A 24531-nucleotide genomic window follows, 5' to 3' on the forward strand; every position below is an offset into this window, starting at 1 on the left:
GATTCTAGGTTCGATATTGCACTGACTTCACTTGATGATGACTAGCCACCCACCTCAGAGCCATGGCTTTGTTCATCCTCCTAATGGGTGTGCGTCATTTCAGAAAGCCCTCTACTGCGTTCCTCGCTGCTACCATCAGTCTCCTTTTCTCTCTTGGCCTCCAGGACTGATTCTTTGTATCCGATGTGTTTGATGTGCAACCAAAGAGCTCACCTAAGCCTTTTGCCCAGGGCAAAATGAATAATCAAGACCTAGACAGGAAGTACTTTCTCCTCTCCCTCCACCCCATCAAGGCAGCACGTGCTGGTGTACCGGGAAGCAGCCCTCCTTTCTCCTGGAGCAGAAGGAGTGCAGAGGGCAGTACGGTAAAGCGAGAACTGAGAAAAATGGATGGGGGATATGCGGCAGGGTGCAGCAGGGCTGGTGTACGTTTGGAGGAGGACGAAGCCCTTTGAGGAGAGAGAACCTGGGGAGACCTTCCTAGGAGTGAGACCCTCCCAGGGTCTGGCCCCCACACAGAGTGGCCGGCACCTCCCTGTCCTGCCCCGGGTGGGGATGAGCACACACTGCCTGGGCCACGTGGTCGCACTGCACTTGCATCCACACGGAGAGTGGGATGGTAGATACAGAGGCACCATGAGAGCCCCTCACCTCTTCTTCCAAACTCCAGAAGAGAGGAAGGCAGGACAGGTCACGGCAGGATCCAAAACCACAAATCCTTGCATTAAGCACCTTCCACGTCTGGCCCATATGCCCAGGGCTCTCAAGTCCATGGCCCTGTGGAGGTCTTTGGTCCACTCTCTCGGTCAACCCTTCACCACCTTAGAAAGACCCCAGACCTTGTGATGGCTCCCTGGAGCCATGGGCTTTGGGGAAGAGGGAGTTACTCCAGCTAAAATCTCAGTGTCTTCTGTGTTTCCCTATCAACCAAGAACATATTTCTAGCATTTGCTGCCTGTTGGAGCGTGTTTCCTCTCCCCGCACCTCCCCCCCCATATAAGATTATAGACTGGATTTGGTACCTTGGCAAATCACACATGTACCCAGCCTACCCTAGAGATTCTAATAACCCCCTCCGCAAAACATGTGCCCCCTGATTAGATGACACCAAGATGTTCTGGGGTGGCACTGATACTCAGGTGGCAGATACAGCCCATTTCTGCCCTACAATCCTTACACCTGGCTAAGTAAAGAAGGTGTAACTAGTTTCAAATGCTGAGTAGCAAGCATATCCCATGCACAAACTTCTGAGCCCTTTTCACGAACCCAACTGGGAGAAATTTCCAAGCGTCAAATGAATGTTTTCTTGGGTGCTGTATTCCTAGTGTAGACGCAGATGCCGGACTACCAACAGACAAGTCTCCACAGTGCTTCAGTGTTACCCCCAAACATCCAGGGAGAAAACCACCTCTCACAACAGGCGCACAGCTCCACATCCCCCTCCCAGGCCCAAGAGGAGCTAACCCTGATTGCACCTATGTCAAGAGAGTGGCAGAATAACTAAGCATACACACTGTAGTTCTCATCTTGGAAGGAATGGAACGGATGTGCAAGTGATGCTCCTACCCTTTTGCCCCTCCCTGCTCAGCTGGGAATCCAGCATGTTCTGGTTGACCTAAGCCTCAGCATTCAGAAGATGAACTGGGACAGTTCCCAGTTGTTTCCATATTATTGACTTTCTACATGGAAGAACTTAAAACAGGTTCAAAATGATGACTCCCCGCAGGAAGGCTCTACCCCCAGTCCTGCCAGATGAAATCATGCCCCACAAAACAGTCATCACAGAAGCCTAAGAGACAGGACTCTCCTTACTCCCTAAGCATGCAACTTTTAAATATTAGAGGCACCCAGTGAGCTCATATGTCCTGTCTGCTGACAATGGCCATAACTGCCTGCTAATGTGCTTAGAGGCACTGCCCAGTTGACTGGTTTCAATGTCAGCAAATGACAGAGTTCTAGTAATCAAAGTTGGTGAGCAACAGCACTCAGCCAAGAGCTGAGGCATATTGTTGACCACGACAGGCCAAGTGTATGGGTGAGACTTCCTCCTGGAGGGAGCTTGGGAGGCAAGCACTGACCTGCAGCATTTGGAGGTAGCCTTCCTGGGGGTCGCAGAGCAGGGAAGAGATGCGGTGGTTGTTCCTCATGCATTTCTGGTTGTCCTTTGCAGATGGGAAGATCTGCCGGACCACGGTCATCCTGCCAAGGGCGCTGTGGACCAGATCCAGGATCTCGGGGTCACTGATTTCCTGGGAAGATAACCAGAAATGTTTACCATTGACTCATGAACTCATGATCTCTGCAAAAGACTTACCAGTAGTTGTCTAGGTCTACAGCCTAAATGGCTGATGCCAAAGAGGTTATGAGTTTGGGCCCAAGGTCAAAGAATTCATTTGTTGCTTATTTACAAACAATACTTGCTTACCCTAAAATGCAAACAGGATTATTCAACACCTTCCCTGAAGGACAGAAAAAGATATCTGCAGCTAAACCACCAATGCACTGGCTTCCACGGAGTCAAACTCAAAAAGAACCAGTGCTGTCAAATGTCACAACAGGCATTAGCTGGAATTAAAGGCTAAATTTCCTGTTGGGAGTCATCTACCTGATTCAGATAAGGAAAACTGGTTTTCTCTGGCACAGCTGACCAAAATGCAATGAGTTTCCCCTAATTCTTTAATAACTAGATTAGAAAAAAAAAAGATTTGCATACAAATTTTAAAAATACGTCTACTCATTCACTGCACAAAATCTACCGAACAGCTCCCCTGTGATTTGTTCTGTGCTGAGCACTGGGCATACAGCAGTGAATGAGTCAGGCTTAATTCCATCTGATGAAACTCAAGGTTTCGTCATAGGATGAAATATGCTGAGTGATGTCATATGGAAATCTAGGAGCAAAGGAAACCCATCGTGCTTCCACATGAGACCATTTGCTAGGCTCTTTACACACATTTTCTCAGCTGGTACTCACAACAACCCTAGGAATCCTATGAGGAAGATCCTATTATTATCCTATTGAAAATGAGCACTCTCACGCATAGACATAGCAAAGGGAGCAGGCTAAGGGGAGCTCTTTCCAGGACGAGGCTTGCGTGAGGAATTAGTGCTGAAGCTGAATCTGAAGGATGACCTTGTTAGGCAAAGGGCTTGCAGGTAGGGGGGAGGGGGAGGGGCAGTGCAGAGCTGAGTTGTTGGCTGTGCTCCTGAAGATGCGGGCAACAGGTGGCACCCTGTGGTACCCTATTCCGGTACAGGTAGCGGGGTGCCCCTCCAACCTAGGGAGGGGCAGGGCCACTGGCAGGGGTGAGGGATGGTCAAAGGCAGCGTGGGATCTGTGTCCTGGGCCAGATGTGGGTGTGGGGTTCAGTAAATCCCGCTAAATCATCCTCACTAGAGACAATGAGAAGCCCTTGAAAGATTTTATCCACCAACAAGCCACAATCAGATTTACATTTTAAAAAAATCTCTGGCTGCTGTATGGAGTGAGGATTAGAGAGGAACAGAACAGCTCCATGTCTGAGATCAACACAGGAACTACAAGAAATGGACATTCACCAAGGGTTTTGGCGGTGGGAGAGTCAGGTTAAGAAAGCCCTGGTATGCTGGTTCTAAGAAGTGACTCCATCAGTGTTGGTTGCAAGTCAAGATTTTAACTGTGAATAACTGTGTTTTAAAATTGGTCTTAAGTCTTCCTCCTTGCAGATGACACAGTCCAGAGTTGAGACAATGAGATGGTATAAATGGACCTAATGAGGTTAGAAATGAGTGATCAGGAGTTTCAAAATCACTTAAACAAGAACATAATATGTTTAAGGGTATAAGGGTAAACAAAGTATTTCAGGAATGTCCTAGGTACTCAATATGAGTGTGCAGACTGGTCAGCTGTAGCCATATGCTAGATCTGGGAGAAAGGAGGAAATTAAGAATTGCATCCTTTTAGAATGATCAGTAGTTCCCAAGTATGCAGAACTGCAGGCATTTCAAAAGAATTAAAGTGCTATTACCTATTGAATCTAGGTTTAAGCCACTTAAACTTTGTATTTCAGACAAAAGTCTGTTTAAAGGACAATGATCTTGTTGGATTGGGACCAACTGACAATCAATGGTGAGGAAATTGCAGTATAGGACCACCAGGTGAGATGGGCCCAGGACCCAGTTGGGCTTCAGGAAACGAAGCAGAGAATGTAGCTGAGCCTGGGAGTTTGTGCTCTGCTCTTAGCTGTCCTGCTAATGGATGCTGCCTTGCCCCATTAATAGGACAGCAGGATGAGAGAAATCATATTCTGACCTAATAGTAAATGGAACTATAAGAAAGAGCAATGAGCGGAGTGGTCAGCTTTACTTGGAGAAGGAATATAGAGGCTTTTGCAGTGGGGGGAGGGGGATTTTTTTTTTTTTTTGTACTCGGGCCTTTCACTGTTGTGGCCTCTCCCGTTGCGGAGCACAGGCTCCGGACGCGCAGGCTCAGCGCGTGGCATTTGCCTTGCGGCCATGGCTCACGGGCCCAGCCACTCCGCGGCATGTGGGATCTTCCGGAACCGGGGCACAAACCCGTGTACCCTGCATCGGCAGGCGGACTCCCAACCACTGCGCCACCAGGGAAGCCCTTTTTTTATTTTTTTACCTAGAAAAATCATGAGGTCATGAAGAATGTAATTTGAATTATGCATACGGGGGTTTATCAAAGCCAGCACACCTTGGAAAGGAAATGGATATGTTACAAACCTTTTGTTTTTCTCGCTTACTCTTCATAGCAGAGGTCACCATAGAAGTTCTTTTATTAAACCTCTCCTGCACCCTCAACTTCCCGATGGGAGTCAGTGGCATTGAACCCTCCCTACTGCGCCCCAAGAAGAACCCTGGAAATTGTAGGGGACCTGGCTGATGGGGGGAAACAGTACCTTTCTTATAGGTGTAACCCTCACCTTCCCTGGCCACATGCAGCAGCCCCTGGCGTGAGTGGCTAAAGAAGCCGGGGCAGCCAGGACCTAATCAAGGGGGCTGGGTCCCTGTCCCAAGGAGCCCTGAACTCCAGACTATTCCTTTTCAATTCTGCCTGCCCAGGACAGAGATGAGAACTTGGTACAGCTTCTTCCAACCCATTAGCTGCTATAAGCCTTCCTCAGAGTAAGGATCAGCTGGATTTCTGCAGACCTCCCATCTCCCGTGGCCCAGTTCTCACCCACTCACTCGGGGTCGAAGCACACAGTCTTGTCTGCCAAAGCACTCCTACCCACCTCCCCACACTTCTGGGCCTATCCTTAGTATCTAGTACAGAGATAGCTGCAATCACATTCTAAGAATCCATGGAAGCAACTCCCCTGGGTCGCTTGGAGGCAAGAAAAAGGGTCACTTCTCCTAGGAATGTACCCTTCCCTTGGAGACTTCCAAGCCTGCATCATCGATCAGTTCCGGCAGCTTCATGCCAGGCCCTCTTCTGTCCTGTTGGCCCTACCATGTCCCTTCAGTACCACTGGGCTGCACACAGGTATCTGCTCCCACTCTGCTCGCTGCTGTTACTGCCTCCAGGCTGCACACCAGGTCAGCCTCTGGACCACTGTGAACAGGACCAAACTCCGGGCTTTCCTAAGAGTGCAGAGGGCAATGCAAGCAGCCTATTTACACAGCCCACATGGAGAACAAACTTCCCCTCTGCCCCAGTTGAACATTCCTTCCAGACAGTGCCGCTGATGAGCAGAAGAAACAAGACAATGTGTATATACTGTGTGATCTCCACGGACCTCACCAAAGTCATCAAGGCAGCAATGAAACAGTAACACAGCATACCTAGAAGCTCACTGAAGTGCTGAAGGGCACAGGCTCAAAATAAATCTTGCTCATTTGATTACTTTTTAAGTTTGCCTTGTGAAATATATCTTAATGCACAAACATTACATAAAGTATGAATAATAAAATGATTTCAGTGTACCTTCCATCAAAAAATAACCTGCATCTTGGTTGGATGCCTCCTCCTCAAATGCTTACCGTTTCCTCCTCACCAGAAGCTGCCTTTGTCTTGCTCTAACTTATGTATGTAACCTAGATAATATATATCTTAGTCTTGTACGTTTTGTTCACCTTTGTGTAAGCTGAACAGTCTGCATCCTCTTACAGCTGTGTTTTAACACAGTGGTTCTCAAACTTTGTTGTGTATCAGGATCACCTGGGGAATTGGCAAAATTACAGAGGTACAGTCCAGTCCCATTTCCACAAGCAAGGCTTCTGTGTCTCCACTGGCTCTCCAGACAATGCCAGTACTCATCAACGTCTAAAACCCACTGGGTTTAACATTAAGTTTTTGTGATCTATTCATGGTGATGGATGCAGCTCTGGTTTATTCATTTTCACAGCTGTACTATTGTGCTGTGTGATTCTGCCACCATGTATTCACCCTATTGTGATTACCATTTGAATGTTTTTGCTTCTTTGCTATTAGGAACAAAGCTTCTATGGACATTTTTCCTGCCTGTGTGTCTTGGTACACACTTCTAAGAATTTCTCTATATACCTAGAATTAGAATTCCTCCATGGGAGAATATGTACATGTTCAAGTTTACTAGGTAATACCAAATTTCCAAAGTGATTTGTATCCACTTATAATTGTGTGCGGTGAAGAGAGTTCCTGTTGTTCTGCATCGTTCCCTGCTCCTAATATCCTATGACTTCCTAATATTTGCCAGTCTGGTGAGAATGAACTGGTACATCACTGGACTTTAATTTCCACTTCCCTAATTCTTAATAGAGTTAAATATCTTTCACACATTCATGAATCATTTGTGTTTCCTTTCTTGTATCTGTGTTTTTGTCCAATTTCCTGGGTTGGATATCTTGCATATTGATTTGTGGGACTTTTTTTTTTTTTTAGTTCTGGATATTAAGCTTTTGTCACATGCTGCAAATATCTTCTCCAGCTTCCAGAATGTTAGGCAGAACTAGCCTATAAATTCATCTAAGCTGGTGTTTTCTTTGTAGAAAGATTTCTATTACTAATTAAATTTCCTTATTTTTATAGGAATTTTGCTTGTTTTGTCTTCCTTGCCCTAAGTCACTTTTTTCTAAAAATTCAGCCATGTTGTCCAAATTTTCCAATTAATGGCATAAGTTGTTCACAATGTCACTCTACTTCCACTCTCTCCAGTGCATCTAAAGTTGTGCGCCGTCATCCATTTCTAATCATCTGTATTTGTGTCTTCTCTCTTACTTTGATCCTAGGAGTTTGTGTATTTTATGAATTCTCTTTAAAAAGTAAGTTTTGGCTTAACTGATACTCTTTTATGTGTTGGTTTTCTATTTCATTAATGTCTACTCATCTGTATTATTTTTATTTTTCTATTTTCTTTGGATTTACTAAGTGGTTATTTTTCAAACATTTTTTCATGTGAAGCTTAGGAAAGCTTTTGTCTTTCCTAATGAAGTATTTAAGACTATATATATCTCTACACCCAAACATCGCTTTGGTTGTGTCCCGGAAGTTATTGCATATATTAATTGTATCATTATTTCTAAAATTCCTTTTTGATTTATTTTTGACCCATGAGTAGTTTAGTAGAGATTTTTTTCCCCAAAATTTTCCAAACATGAGGTTTATTTTTTTAGTAATCTTCATATTGATTTAACTTTAAATGCATTGTAACCCAAGAATGTGGACCGTGTGATACAAATCCTTTAAAATTTATTGAGCCTCATTTTGCGACAGTTTGCATGAACGTTTCATGCATGTTCACTGTCCAATTGTTGTTGATTTCAATGGTCTGTTTTTAGGTCCATTAGATGAGGAATTTTTCTATTTCTCTTTGTATTCAGTCTATATTTTCAAAAACCATATTGTCTTTTATTAATTACATGTAAGTTTAGAATTACGACCCCTTGCTCAACTGAACCTTTTATCATTATTTAGATATCCTCTTTATTTCTAGTAATGCACCTTGCCTTATAGTCTACTGTTATTAACATATGTACACCAGTTTTATTTTGGTTAGAATCTGCCTGCTTTTTTCTCATTACTTTGCTGTCAGTCTTCCTCTGTCTCACATTTTAGGTGGGACTCCTGTAAGCAAAATATACTCGACTCTTTATATCCGTCCTAGACATCTGAGTAGAAATCTTAATCCATTTATATTGGATTATGATTACATACATATATGGATTAATTTTATCATATTATTTACATATTTTACCATTTCTTTTTTCTTCCTTCTTTTTAGCTTCCTCTTGGAACGATTTCTTCCTATTTTCATTTTCTTACCCTCTTTTAGAAGTTATATTACCCATTATTCTCTCACTGGATATCACAGATATTTTAATATGCATAAAAGTGTAAAATTAATCAATATTTTTTACTCTCTTCTTCAATCTTTATCTCTAATCACCATCGTTTCAACTAATGTGATGATATTTAGTATTTTAATTCTATCTTTCTTTGTGCCTTCTTATCACACATAATTTCCATTGTTTTATACAGTTAATATTTATCTACTTAACCAATATTTATCAATATATTTGTTAAAAATTCTTCTGTGGACCTCAAACCTTACATCTGAGATCATTTTTCTTCCTCTGAAGTATATATCATTTAGGATTTCCTTTAATGTGGGTTTGTTGGTGATAAACTTAGTTTCTATTTATTAGAAAATATCTTTTGTTTAGCTCATTCTTCAAATAGAAAATTCTAAGTTGAACACTATTTTTCATAGCACAGTGAAGATAATATTACACTGTATTCTTGCTTCTATTTTTGTGTAGTGTATTATTTTCCTATGGTTGCAATAACAAGTTAACACAAACTTAGTGGCCTGGAACAACAGTATTTTATTCTGTCATAGTTCCACAGGCCAGAAGTCCAAAAATCAGTCTCACTGGGCTGATATCAGAATGTTGGCAAGGATATACTCCTTCCAGAGGCTCTAGGGGAGAATCTGTTGTTCCTTGCCTCTTACAGTTTCTCGTGGTTGCCAGCACTTCTTTGCTTGTAGCCACATCACTCCAATCTCTTCCTCCCTGGTCACATTGCCTTCTCTTCTTCTGTATAGTTAAATATCCCTTTGCCTCCCTCTTAAAAGGACACCTGGGGTTGTATTTAGGGTACACTTGGATAACCCAAGGTAATCTCCCCATTTCAAGACTGTTAACTTAATCATGTTACAAAATCTCTTCTGCCATATAAGGTGACACTCACAGTTTCCAGGGACTAGGCCCTGGATATCTTTGTGGACCATTATTCAGGCCACAACCTCCAGTTATTAGGAATCAGTTTAAGTGTCATTCCTTTGAAGATGACCTGTGTTTTCTCTCTGGATGCTTTTCAGACTTTTTATAGTCTCTGGTGTTCTGCAGTCACACTGTGAGGTGTGGATTTCTTATTTATTTATTTATTTATTTATTTAATTTTTTTTTTTGCGGTGTGTGGGCCTCTCACTGCTGTGGCCTTTTCCGTTGCGGAGCACAGGCTCCGGACGCGCAGGCTCAGCGGCCATGGCTCACGGGCCCAGCCACTCCGCGGCACGTGGGATTCTCCCGGACCGGGGCACGAACCCGTGTTCCCTGCATCGGCAGGCGGACTCTCAACCACTGCGCCACCAGGGAAGCCCTGGATTTCTTATTTTTATTCTGTTCCTGATCCTTGGGCTTCCTAGATCTGGGGTTTAGCTTCTTTCAATAATTCTAGAGAGGTCTAAACCATAATATCCTTTAATGTTATTTTTCCCTGTCATCTCCTGTTTCCTTCTGGAAATCCAACCAAGAGTATGTTAGATCTTATTCTATCTTTTATGTTTATTAACCTCTCCTTCATATTTTCCACCTCTTTGTTTCCCTGGGCTACATCCCAAATAATCTCTTCATATTTTCCAGTTCACTAATTCTTTCTCTGTATGTGTCCACTTTGATTTATTTTTTTAGCTTCAATTATTAGGTTTTTAATTTCCTGAAGCTCTGTTTCTTTCTTAATTCTGCTTCTTTTTAAAATGTGTTTTTATTCCTTGCTCATATTTTCCAGCATCTCTTTACTTTTGAAACATGTCTAAGCATACTTATTTCATATTCTATGTCAGATAATTCTAATATCTAAAGTCACTTCAGATCTGATGAAGCTGTCCCCCCTTTATTTTTTCCCCTGGGATTTCACTCATGATGGCTTTTCTTTCTCTCTCACCCTCCCTCCTTCCCTTTTACTTTCCTTCCTTCCTTCCTTCCTTCCTTCCTTCCTCCCTCCCTCCCTCCCTCCTTCCCTTCCTTCCTTCCACCCCCTCCCTCCCTCCCTCCCTCCCTCTCTTTCTCTCTCACATGCAATCTTATTCTCCTAGAACTTCCTTAGGAATTCTTCGAAGTTTGACGCAATTGCCATTACTTCGGAAAATATTTATGCTTGCTTCTACCACCTAGCTAGGATCACTCCCAATCTATAACCACATAACTTAACATGAGATTTTCCTTTGTGCTTTGTTAGGCACCATAGGTGGTGTGACTTGGATCACAAGCCTGCGTGAGAGTTATCACTTCTCAAGAAAACATCCCTCCTCTAGGCAACTCCGAGTCCAGGCAGGAAATATCCCTTCCTATTCCCTTCTGCACAGTGGGTTTGCTTCTCATCAACCCTTATAGTGAGGATGTAAGTCTCCGGCTTTATGTGGAAATCTCTCATTTGCTTGGTCCTTACACTGGACCTCCCGTGTTCTATGTCCCACACAGCCAGAAGAACAAACGCTCAAGGTCTCCACAGCGTGACCAATAGATTTAAGGCAAAACCTAATTTGAAGCTCAACTATTTCCCAGAGTTTTTCCATTTTCACTTTATATTTGGCTCTTGAGGACATTATTCTTGACTGTTCAGTGACCTATTTTAAACTATTTTAAAAATACATCACTTCCACCTTTTTTTAGTTCTTTTCCTTTTGGGAGTGTCATTCAAGCTAATTATTCTTCTGAAAGACATACTACTCAACCTTGTATACAGAATTTTAATTCTTTAAGGCAGGACCCTGCCTTTTTCTTGGGATACCTATCCATCTCCCAAATCCCTCGCTATGTGCCTTGGCTGTGGGACTGACTAAACCTCAGTTCTTATGCTACAATTTGCATTTGCTTCATTTGCCTGCCTTCTCCAAAGTTCACTGTCATTAATATTAAAAGGAGGCCTAGTTCTGAGGGGCCCAAGAGAAGCATGTGCAACCTTTTCCATTTGGTTAAATCCCAACTGTACTCTTGAATCATCTCACTATTATAGGTGGAAGAAGGTAAATATTTGGCAGGTTCCACCTTATTTATTTTCTGTTGCTCCAGAAATATCCCCCCTGAATTTCTGTTACCTTCCTCTCCTGCAATCTAGAAGGCTCCACTATAAATCCTCTCTCAATACTGCTCACTCAGGAGATTATCTTTGTGAAAGATGATGCTGTCTTGGACTAAAGTGGCTCCAAATGGATCACCTTTAAAGATGGTAGAATGTAGGAAATGGAGCACATATTGATTGTGGAATTAAAACAAAGAGATAGCAAACTACTGCTGGAACTAGCTTCTTTTTCAATGGAAGAATTATATGCAGTTTGGTAACAAAAATATTGTAAGAACTAAACCAAGTAGAGAAGAAAACAGGGATGACATTCCCAGTAACATTACATCCTTCTTGCCAGTCATCAGGGGGGAAAAAAGACTCTTTTGTGTCTTGTAGCACACCTAAAGAAAGATTTCTATGAAAACAATAAAATGTGAGACTTGCATCATGCACTGAAGAATAAAAATATTTACTGTCTCTAAATTTGTACTGAGAATACACACTGAAGCTTAGGTGATCTTTATTTTAGCTCAATTAAATTATTAGGAAACCTCCACAAATCTCCACTTACAAAGAGTTAAAACTGAAGAAAAATTAGAAAAATTCCTAAGAAAATCCAATCCTCACAACCTCCCAGACAGGACCTACTTAATTCACTGATCAAAACCAAAATTGTCCTTCTTAAAGAGCACAGGAAGGAACAGAATGGGATCTGATAGTCACCATTCAGAGGTAACATGTGTCTTCAGCCAGTGTCTCTGGCTGGCTTCAGGGGGGCCCACCTTTCCCCCCAAATGTAAAGTATACAAGTACGTGTGCACTTTCCTGTGGAGAAAAGCCCATAGGTTTACAAAGAAGCCTTTGACTCCAAAAAGGTGATGAACAACTGATATGGAAGCTAGTAAGGGTTTTTAAAGTCTTCCTTGCTGCCAACTGTGAGAATATAAACGATGATGACAACACTGACAGAATAATTTGGAGACAGAGGAGTTTCAGTATCTGTCAGACTTAGCTGTTTCTTCCTCACTTCCATTCAGGCCTCTGATGTAAAATCAACAATGAAGACAACAAAAATAGAATCCAAGAAGCAATGGAATTTGTATGGTGAGCTACTATGCAGGAATAAAAAAGATTGAATAAATCTACAGTACTATGTTATTACCTGTACATCTGTAGATAACAGAGCTAAGGAAAACAGAAAAAGAAAGCAAGACAATGAGGAGCAAGTTACAGAATGATAGATCAAACAGTAGAAATGTATGTAATGGGACAATAGAAACATAACTGTGAAGGACACGCACTGACCTCGGGAGAGTGGTTGCCACTGGGCAACAAACAGATCTGCTGCCTTCCTGACCGTCTCGCCCCTCTTCTTCTGTGCTGGTACAGCCCTCATGTGAACAGGTGCCCTGCCCTCCACCATGGGATTCCAAGCCGGGGTGACCCCCTGTGTCCAGAACCAGAGGTACATCCTGCTTGGTCTGAGCCAAGCTGCGTGGTCCTACTACTTTCAGCAGTTTTAGGGAGGGTCCATGACTCCATTTCTGATTGTTGAGATGTGAGGGGGGTTCTCTTTGAGGGATTCTGAGGTTTGCTCAGTATCAAAAAGCCCTAGAAGAGACAGCAACTTTCTGCCTCTGGAGGTTTGAATTACAGGGAGATTCCACGTGAGGGCAGGCCCAGCACACTGAGGACCACAGACCAAACAGGGGTCCTGAGGGTACTACTCAGCCTCTGAATCACTCTGTCCTGTAACCATATGACGTATCTCTGAGCCTTCTCTAAGGTGAGATAATAAAATCTCGGTCCACTTAAGGAAATTAGATTCAGATTATTCTGTAATTTATAGTCAACATCCATCTGTCTGGTACAGAATTGAATGGGATGGGTAAGTGGGTACAGAACAGACTCCAAGTCTATCTGAAATGGTCAATTTCTTAAAAATTAAGGTCTCAAATAATACAAAATTTGAATGGTGGACATGTAGGTGTTTGTTATATCGTGCTCTGTATCTTTTAAACTTCTTAAAAGTATTTTATTTTAAACAGAGGGAGAATCACTACAGAAGTCTCACTTCGAGTCTGAAAAGCAAAGAGGATAAATTTTTATAATGAGGAGAAATCTTCGAAATAGCAAATCAAAATGATAAGGATCTCCTTCTTCTAAATATACATTTTGGCAAACGAGACGCGAACCTCACACCCAAATAAGTTTTTGTCTGATATGTAAGACTTCAGTAAAATTTCTGAACCTTCTGATATCAGGGGCAACTATTACTAAATATTTATTTAGAGTTCTAAACTTACATAGGGCTGTGCAATCACATTATTAGTCATTTCCTTTTATTCCTTAGAAAGACCTAGATCTATCAAAGACCTGTGTGATACCGGCATTATTCCATCTCTGGAAAAATAATAAAGTTTATTTTCCTCATAAAAAAGACGGTGTCAGTAATTTAAAGTTAACGATCGTAGAGAAACTTCACAGACAAGGCTGGCGTGAGAGAAGTTGAGAAAATAGAAGGAGGATTCAATAAAGCTGTGATGAAAGAATTACTCCCAGCGAAGTCAACAGGCTTTTCAGAATGCCTGCTGTATTCGTGTCCCTGTGGAGCGCTTAAGGCAAGGCAAGGCAAGCTAAGGCTCCAAGGAGACAAAGACATCCTGGTGAGGAAGAGAGGGCAGGAAGAAGCTGCCAAAGCTTGTGCTGGTTCCATTTCCAGGACAGAAGGCAGAGAAGAAGGGCACTTCCTGAGAGGTTGTTTTGATCAGAGACATACCATGTCTCATTATTCGTCCCCTAAGAACTCATGGGGGCATGCATGAGTCTCCCTATTTTACACAGTATATAGAAGATTGCCACAGAGGATCCCCTTTGCTCTTCCAAGTGTGGCCCATGGACCAAAAGAATCAGCATCACTGCCAGCTAGTTGCCAGCAATGCAGACTCTCACACTCCTCCCAGACCTATCTAACCAGAATCTGCATTTTGACACCAGCCCCAGGTGATTCATAGGCATGTTATGTTTGAGAAGCTCTGGTCTCAGATATTATAGAAGTGAAGTGCAGAGGCTGGAGGACCTGGCATCAATGGGTTTCGGTTCCGTCCGTGGCTTCTCTTCCTGGCTTTGTAACTTGGACAAGGCGCTTAATTTCTTCGAGTGCCATCAGTACATGGGATAACAGTACGTCCCAGGGGTTTTGACTTAATTCAGTGACTTTAATTCAATGGGATCCAACACTCCTACAGCGCAAAGTTTTGCAGCAAGTACCGCTTATCCTTCTAACTCAAAAACTAAAGCTCTTGCTACAACCTTAGAAGGCCAACAGGAGCCCCGCGTCAGCCTGGCCTCCAAGCAAGCCAGAGCAGCCCTTTTCCTGCCCTTCCTGTCACCCCATTGCTCCTGCAGCCTCTTCCTCACCCCTAAAGGAGCCCATAGCTGACCACCCCAATTTGCTTTGAGTTCTTTCCTGCTCTTCATCTCCAAGAGACCCCAGCATATACTTGACTCCCTGGACTCAACCGCTCCATCATTTTCTTTAAAATGGCCCACTGACTGAAAATGTGTATGGCTTCTTTTATTTTTATAAATGGCACAAACAGTTTCTGATCACAAGCCCACACTCTTCCTGCCCCTTTATACTCGGGTTGCCGAGGGGTACAGGTGGCAGGGCTCTCCCCCACCCCGCCTCCTCCATCACAGCCCATTCCCATGAACGGTCCAGTCAGACCAGCCAGCAATAAGCAGCTGAACTTGTTTCCTAAAGACCTGCAGCTGCCTGAGGCCAGAGGGCTGGACGGATGTCCCCTCAGGCTGTCTGTGAAGTTCTGGGAAACCCTCCCCAGGCCTGCTGTTTACCAGGAGAATCTTCCGTCTTGCCTGAGAAGGTTAAATTTGCCCAGAGCTTTGCATTTCTAGTGGCTCTTCTATTCTATTTTATTTAATTGAGTTTTTATTTCATCACATTTTATTCTATTTTATTTGGCCATGAGCACAAGGTGGATATCTGCCCTCCAATGAGCCAGGGGACACACACATGTCCCCAGCATTTACTGGGGACAGTCCCTAAAGCTCCTCTGATAGGCTGATTTTTTAGGGATGACAGCTTGAGTGGGCTATCGGTGAGAGTCATCCACCCTTTCTCTCCTCTCCCTTCCTTTCTGTTTCTGGTTTTCACTTTCTCCTCTCCTATTTCCACTGTCTCCTGTCTCTCCCTCTTCATCCTCCCCCCGCCGGTTTTCCCTCCATCTTCTTCAGCCTTCCTGCTTCCTCCAACCTTGCAAGTTCTGAATTCTTACAACCCCATGTCACCCACCTCTACTCATACAGTTTCCCTTAATTCCAGTGAACTTAGAACATCTAAGGTAAGTCAAAACAATTCCCAGAAGTGGTTCAGCGTTTGCTAATCTCACCCTCTCTTTTTCAGATGTGATATTCCTGAAATACGCTCTAAGTCGGACCTGAAATGTATATTTCTGTAGGTCTGGACCTGGGCATTAAAAGCACTAAAATAACTGTAGGGACAGGCTAAAAATAGTCTGGTCTGCCATTTGGAGAGCAGGACAAATCAAAGTCTGCCCAGTTCAGTAACTTGGGGCAGAGCCTGAGTAGAAATTTTCCATGTAACAGGACTCTACAGTCACAGGCAGAGAAGTGGCCCTTCGTGCAATCCTATGCCTCCAGCAAAGCAGCACAGAATTCACCCTGGAAAGGGGGTCTCAAGAGCCACATAAAGAAACTCCATTTATTCAGATCCTCTGGTCCTTTGTTGTGTACCCACAACTCCGATCCAGATCTGGGGCAGTATGAATTCTCAGTGTTCCCTGCACTGGAGGAAACTGCAGGTGTCCGTCTATCACCACATCTTTGCTGGAGCTGGAACCAGAACTTGCTCCTCCAGGACAGGGCATAGATCTCTCATATTCTGCTGCCTTCCTAGCGCTGAGCACCAAGCCTAGCAAATACTTATGAAGGAAGGAAGGAAAGGAATGAGGGAGGAAGAAGAGAGAAGAAAAGAGGGAGGGGAGAGAGAAACGGAGGGATGGAAGGAAGGAGTTCTTCAGAATTCCACACACACAAAAAATGAGGACCTCAAAAATGTTAACTTTTAAAGCTCTGACCTAAGTAACTATCTCTATAACACAAAGCCAATGCTTTCATTCTGTTGTTAAACTTTTAAAAGCTGGTTGAGGCTTCAATTTGCAGCTTGCTCCCCAGGCAGATATTCAAAAAGAAAAAAAATAAATATAATAGCGGCTGATCTTTCACAGCATTCATTTGCTAGCTTGCTACAAACCACTTTAATTATTCTGTTTGCAATATCTATTTGTTCACCTCAGAAGAATATTTAAATCTATTTTTATTTGTGTACAACTATCCCTACCACTAGGAAATGAGACCTTATGCTTCACATTAACACCTCGTGTTTTTTTTTAACCCCAAGGAGCTGACAGAAAATTATAATTTTTAATTGCATTTATAATTTAAAATCCAGAAATATTACCAAAAACAAATTCCGAAGATGATTTTAAAATAAAATTGCATGGCACAGAGCCCTGGAATGGATGGCTCTGAAGTTTATAGGCCTGTATTTAACATATCAAAGCCCTTACATCTAAACTGGATCCAATTGTGTAGACCCAAGTGTAAAAATCTGAGAATATAAATTCAGAAGACTAGAGATATACAGCATGGTAGTTAAGTGTGTAGATGGTGACCTTGATGGATTAATACAGGTTGAACTTACTTCTCACCTTAAATAACTAAAAAACAAACAAAACATATGAAACAATAGTTCTCAGATGTGGGACAACAGGCATAGCTGAACAGTGATACTCAAGAAAAAAGAAATAAATGAAATAATCCTGAGTGTATTGCTCCAACAGACTTTCCAGGTTGCCTCAGAGGAAGGGGAAACCTAGGCAGAACCTGATGGTCTCCATGAGTGGAAGAGAGGGTTTGAGGTTTGAGAAGGCCAAGGAAGCAGAATTCCAGAGAAGAGAGAGCTACACAGAAAAAGTCCTCTAGAAATGTGTAGAAAGTTCCCTTTGAGCCTTGAGCTGAGTATCGATTAGCATATGTGTATGAGGAAACTATCAGGGAAAGGACCACCTGAAAGGACGGGGTTTAACAATCCTCAAAAATGGGTCCAACGGCAACAGACTAAGGACTGGTTTTGTCCTGCTTAACAAAGCTTCCAAGCATGTCTTAAAAAATCAAAATGTTCCAAAGTAACTTAACTGAGTCCCAGGGGGGAAAAGAAGTATTTAAAGGAATAAAAAGGATTCAAGCAACAAACCATGTAAAATTTACAAAGTCTGGTATCTACTCAAAAATTACTAGGCATGAAAAGAAACAGGAAAATACAACCCATAATGAGGAGAAAAATCAGTCAAGAGAAACAGGCCCAGAAATAATACAGATGGTAGAATTAGCAGAACGGGACATTAAAACAGAAATTGTAAATATTACAAATACACACCATATGTTCCAGAAGACAGAAGAAAATCTGTGCGTGATAGGGAGAAAAATAAAAGACACAAACTGAGTTTCTACAAATAAAAATGCAGTGCCTGAGATGAAAAGTACTCTAGATGAAATCAACAGGAAATTAGAACTGTAGAAGAAAAATAAATGAACTTGAAAGTGTGGAAACAAAAAGCCTCCAAAATGAATCATAGGAAGAAAAAAAAAAAAAGACTGGAAAGAATCAACAGAGCACTAATAATGAGCAGTGGAACAACTTTAAGTAACTTAATATACATGTCATTTAAGTCCATGAAGAAGAGAGAAATGGGGGGACAGAAAAAAATATAAGAAATAATTCAAAATATGTTTTGAATTAAAATATGTTTAAAGAAGATATGGTATCAATTCTACAAAACCCTTTCAAAAAAATTGAAGATAAGTAAACACACCCCATCCAGGAGGCTGATGGCACCCTGATGACAAAACCAGACAAAAGATTTACAAGACAAGAAAACTACAGACTAACTTCCCTTGGGAACATAGATACAAAACTTCTCTAAAATATCTTAGCTAATACTTTAGCTAAAATACTTTAGCTAACTTTAAATCCAACAATTCAAAAAAAAAAAAAACCCCAAAGCATCAAGATCAAGTGAGGTTTATTCCAGTCCTGTGAGGTTGGTTTCACACTTGAAAAGGAATCTCCTTAGTTCTCTGTATTCACAGAATTTTAAAAAAGAAAAAAAAAGAGAAAGAAAAAGAATGTGATCATTTCAATAGATGCACAAAAAGCATTTGACAAAATCCAACTTCCAATTATTTTTAAAACCCTCAGGAATAAAAGTAAAACTTCTTTAACTTAATCAAGGGTATCTATGATCAACATGCATCTAACATCATAATTAATGGTGAAAAGCTGAATATTTTCCCCTAAGGTCAGGGAAAAGACAAAGATATCCACTCTTATTACATCTATCCAGTATTGTACTGGAGGTTCTAGCCAGTAAAACAGAGCAAGAAAAAGAAATAAAGGAGACCTAGACTAGAAAGGAAGAAGTATAAACTGCCTTTATTCACAGATGGCATGATTGTCTATATAGAAAATCCCAGGAAATCTACAAAAGAACGCCACTAGAACTAAGTGAGTTTAGAAAGGTTGTGGGATACAAGGTTAGTATTCAGAAATCAATTGTATTTTCTGCATGATAGCAACAAACAATTGCAAATTTAAATTGAAAAAGCAACATCATCTACAACTGTATCAAAATGTTAGATATGTAAGGATGAATTTAACAACAAGATTTTGTACACTTAACATTTCAAAACATTGCTAAAAATAATTCAGAAGGATATAATAAATTTAAAAAAATATACGTTGTTCATGGATCAGAAGACTTAATACTGCGAGGATCTTAACTGTCCCTCAAAGTATCTCTAGATTCAACACAATTGAAATTAATATTCTGTAAGTCTTTTTCTAGAAACTGGCAAGTTAATTCTAAAACGTATGTGGACAACCTCTAGGTCCATCCATGTTGCTGCAAATGGCATTATTTCATTCTTTTCTATGGCTGAGTAATACTGTCATACTAAGTAAAGTAAGTCAGACAGAGAAAGACAAATATATGATATCGCTTATATGTGGAATCTAAAAAAAGGGTACAAATGAACTAATCCACAAAGCAGAAATAAAGTTACAGATGTAGAAAACAAACTTATGGTTACTAGGTAAAGAGGAGGGAGGGATACATTGGGAGATCGGGATTGATATATATACACTACTATACATAAAATAGATAACTAATAAGGACCTACTGTAGCACAGGGAACTCTACCCAATCCTCTGTAATGGCCTATATGGGAAAAATAAACTAAAAAAGAGTGGATATATGTATATGTATAACTGATTCATTTTGTTGTACACCTGAAACTAACACAACATTGGAGATCAACTATACGCCAATAAACATTTTTAAAAAATAAAACGTGTGGGGAAATGCAGGCCAGAACTAGGCTGAGATAGATGCACACACTTGAGAGTGAGCTCCTCCTTGAATTTTGTGCCTCATTTGCCTCACCCTAGTCCCAGCCCTGTGAAAATGTGGAAGACCTAAAAGGGTGGAAGCACATTTTTCAAAAAAAGAAAAAGGTGGAGAACTTACTCCACTTGATTTCAGGATTAACTATAAAGCTGCAGTATGAAGACAGGGTGGCACTGGTGTGAAGATAAACATAAAGGCCAATGGAACAGAATAAAGAGTCCAGGAGAAGACCCAAATACTGAAGGCCAATTGATTTTCAGCAAAGGATTCCAAGGGGAAATGATACTATTTCCAACAAATGGTGCAGAAGCAATTAAATATCCATGTGTAAAAATCAAATCAAATCAAATCATTGAACTCAACCCTTACCTCACACCATATACTAACATTAACCATCAACATACACAACAGTACAGATGAATCTCAGAATCACTGTGCCACGTGAAATAAGCTGGAAAAAAAAAAGAATAATCTGTACTTTATTAATCCATTGATATAAAATTCTGGAAAATGCAAAGTAATCTATAGTGACAAAACAGATTACAGGTTGCCTGAGATCAGGTGGAGAAAGAAATTTACTACAGAGGAGCATGAAGAAACTCTTATGGGTAATATAAATGTGCATTATCATGACTGTGGTGATAGTTTTACAAGTAAATATGCCAAAACTCGAAATTGTAACTCATCAAATTATGCAGTATTTTTAAGGTCAATTATACTTCAGAAAGTTTACAAAATAATAAGAGTATAAGCAAGTGAGCTAGAATGCCTGGGTTCAAAGCCAGAGCACCCTACATAAACTACCACTCACCTCACTCACACCCTAAAATATCCATCTCCCTTTCCCAACTTTAAATGCTTGCCAGGAGCTTGCTCTTGGGCTAGTCATTTGCCCTCTTTGTACATCAGTTTGGTCAGCAATACCTGTCAGCCCCACCTTCAAAATCTGAGCACGTCTCACCTCCTATGCTCATATCACGCCAGACCAAGCCACCATCATCTCTAATTAAAGGCCTTAATTTTTAAACTTTTTTTCACCCCAACCCCCCCACCCCGCCCCGCAGTGTATTTTCAACACAAAACTCAGGGTGGGCCTTCTAAAGCATAATTCAGATCACATGACTCGTCAGCTCAAAATGTCCCAATGGCTCCTCAGCTCACTCAGAGTAAAATCCAAAGTCCTTGTAGCAAGAGATGCAGCAGAATCCCTTCACACCCTCCCTCACATATTGCCACCTTCTACTCCAAGTCATTGGAGTAGATGACTGTCCATAATTTCATGCCCTGTTGTCACCACACTTTCCGGTCCTAGTTGCTGTGACTGCTTCTCAACTGGGGTATGCACCCCTCCCAGGGCTGTGTCATGTGAGCTGAGATACAGAAATCTAATGGATGATAGAGCCCTTCTTCCTGAAGCCAGTATTTGGGGGAGGAAATGGCATTTTATATTAAACTGACCCATTATGCTAAACTGGAATTTCCCTTGGAGGCACCAAGCTTTAATGATATGAAATTCCACAGTGAAGTGCCTGGTGCATATGCAGATGGACCAAGGGAAATGACTGAGAATCAATTTCTTGACTCCAAACATTTTCACCCACAAGGAAGATATAAAAAGTCCAGAAGAGTCAAAATTGAAGGAAAGAGGATTTAGTGAGGAACACTTCTTTGAGGGGAAAAGAGAATTTGGATATGCTTCCAGTCTGTGTAAGAGGAAGGAGGGGTACCCACCCTTTCCCTGAAAGTCTTCTTGGAGGGGCTTCACATGGGGGTCATCAAAGACACCCACAGAATAGAGCCAGAGCCTTGAACAAGCAGGATTCTTTCAATTTAATCATAAAAGCTACTTAATGTTGTTTTCCCATTGGCCTTTTGACCCTGCTCATTCCCTTCTATTGGATGAAAATTTGGCAAAGTTTCATGACTTCTCGGTTCACTAACCAAGGTTAATAGAAAATTCTATTTAAGTTGCAAAACCAAGTTTTGACACAGATAGTTAAATAATCTAATCCAATAGAATAACTGGAATATTTACTTGCTTTGGTGCAGAAATTTTGACCCTTAAAAGGCATAAATCAATAATGTATCTCCCATTAAGGTAGGGCTGGATGGTTCAAAAGCAGTACTATGTGGAAATAACACAGGCTTTGAAGTGAGATCAACATGAGCTCAAAATTCCAGCTTGTCTTTATACCTTAGACCTTTTCAGAGCCTCCATTTTATTATCTGTACTCTGGTCTTAACAATGTATCTCTTAGAGGGTTGTTGTAAAGATCCAGTCATATAACAAAAGACATACATTTGCACAAAGGACAGAAGCAACCAAGTCCCAAAATTAGAAATAGGCATGATCAACCAATAAATGTTCAAAGTGTTTGACTTGATTAATAAGCAAGGAAATGCAAATTAAAACAAGACAGTATGAACTTTTTTCATCCAAAGTATTGGTAAAAGTGAAAAAACAATATATATTTGTTTATGTAGATTATATTCACGTTCACAAGACATAATAAGGGTGGGATGAGACAGGCACTCTGAAAAAAGGAGCTCAGCTCTTTGGGAGCTCCCATACCCTGAAACAATATTTTTACTATCATAAGAAATCAGAGAGACATCAGCAGATCTAGGTATAATGATGTTGATCACAGTATTATTTGCAATAGCATTAACTAACCTACATTTCCAAAAATGGTGAAGATTTACGTAAATTATGATTCCTCCAAGTGACAGACTACTGCAAGCCTATTAAATATTATCCCAAATGCTATTTACTGAGCTGATAAAATATTAATGATATATTATTAATTGGAAACAGTAGGACATAACACTGAACCAAACAGGAAAACCTCAATTTGGCAAAATAAGCTACATATATAAGGCTGTTAGAAAAGCTAATTTTATTGATTTTTTATACTGATTTTTTTTTTGTTTTACTATTGTAGAAGAATCAGAAAGAATGAGAACAATTTTTCTGCACTTTCCTTCTATCCCTGTCCCCCCGCTCCGCCATGCACCTGCCCAAACAGAGGTCAGCAATACCTTATGCTCTAGGAAGTTTGTGCTGTTCTTCCTCCCGAGATATTTTCTTTCACTACCGGTGAACTGACCATGATGGCTGGCTGGAAAACCCTCTGTGGCTTAGAGAGTGGAGGTGGTCAAAGTGGCCTGAGCCAGGAAGCTTCCAGCAGATATAGAGGTGACAGAAGAAAGGCTTGTGGTCTACCCATCCCTGATCCACATTAGTCGCAGGGTGAGATATCAGAGAGAAATGGCTGGTGGCCATTTACGAAGGCTCAGTCCCAAGCATGGGGTGTCTCAGGCTCAGAAAAAAAATCACCATCCCTAAGCAAGTGAACTGGAACTTCCGAGTTTTCTGAGGGTCCACGGAGATCTTTCTATGATTGACCTTGACAGTGTAAAACCCAGGGACCTTTACACAACTTCCTGAGGACAAGGAGGAAGCTATCCTTTTACAATGGCTTCAAATTTCTTGCAATCTCTTTAAATGGGATTTCATGGGCAGATGTCATTTGTTTTGTCTATTATGCATCCAAGGCAGGGCCTGGCACACAGTAGGTACTCAACAATGTGAGTCTCCTTGCTTCTGAGGACAAACCACCTGGCTCACTGTTTTTGCAATGCCCCACAGCAAACAAGCAGAGATCTGAGGGCAGGGAGGAGGTTGTTTAGAACTCCCTGGCCTCATAAGGTGGGCTCCTCAGCCATTCTTGACCAGGAGGCCAACTCTACACCTGGCCAGGAGTAGTGCCAGACATGATGGAGGCAGCATCTGGTCCTCAGTCTCTCATTGCCATGGTAACTGACAAGCCAGTCTCCAAGGCTGTAGGAAACTACGTCACAGTTCTGATCACTGACAATTAAAGGGTTCCCTCCCCTTTCTGAAACTGCACAATACTCACTTTGGATTCTTCAACCAGCTCTAAGACACAGGCTGCCTCAGTGCACGTACCCTCTGGTTTGAGACAGCGGTAAAAAGAACCAAAGCTGAGTCTACTATCTCTATGAGCCCTCACACATAATTTAAGACACCTCACAAGAAGCTCTGGTGGCTTGAATTTTCTCCTGCCTCCATTTCTGCTTTCATGTTCCAGTTTTGAAAGGACTCTCCCTGGGAACTCCCACAGGAGCTGCACATGAAAGCAGCAGCCCTGTCTTTGCATGTGTGTGTGTGTGTGTGTGTGTGTGTGTGTGTGTGTGTGTGTGGTGTGTGTGTGTGTATGTGTGTGTACAAACACGCTTGCTTCTCACTTCTCTGTGTGGTGCCTGATGATTATCCAGCCTGGCAAAGGAGGTGTAATAACAGGGTAGAAGGCACAGATAATAGGGTCTTTCTGGCACAAGCAACGAATTCATCTGAATCCACCAGAATCCATTTGTGGGAAGAGAGATGGATAGGAATGCAGAAAGGTAGAGACGCTAAACTTTAGTTTTCAGATATATTTAATGCAAGTGGTAATTAAAGCTATTTTTATAACTCCCTAAGTGTCAGCACTCCCTTTCCCAAGCATTCTTCTGTCAAAACTCTGCAAAATAACAATATACTTGTTGGAAACAATTGACTCACGTCTAAAACGTGGAGTCTGATTCCACAGCAATGGGGTCTGGCTGAGCCGTTCTGTCTGCAGGGAGTTAACTTGCTTGCAAACTGCAGAGGATCTGGAGTGGCTCCTAGAATCATTGCCTAGCTGTAGTTTAGTAATCCAGGCACACATTTCCTACCCATGATAA

At 41.6% G+C, this 24531-nt stretch overlaps 1 protein-coding gene across 1 annotated transcript in view; it reads right to left on the reverse strand.

Moving 5' to 3' along the window:
* GRID1 (glutamate ionotropic receptor delta type subunit 1) overlaps positions 1-24531 on the reverse strand; it is a 686100-nt gene that overhangs the window by 221767 nt on the left and 439802 nt on the right. The window contains exon 7 of the mRNA XM_007458349.1: positions 2079-2249. Coding sequence (XP_007458411.1) covers positions 2079-2249 — 171 coding nt within the window. The remainder of the gene's footprint in view (positions 1-2078; positions 2250-24531) is intronic.

The sequence above is a fragment of the Lipotes vexillifer genome, unplaced genomic scaffold (assembly GCF_000442215.2).
Source record: "Lipotes vexillifer unplaced genomic scaffold, Lipotes_vexillifer_v1.1 scaffold437, whole genome shotgun sequence".
Lineage (NCBI taxonomy): Eukaryota > Metazoa > Chordata > Mammalia > Artiodactyla > Lipotidae > Lipotes > Lipotes vexillifer.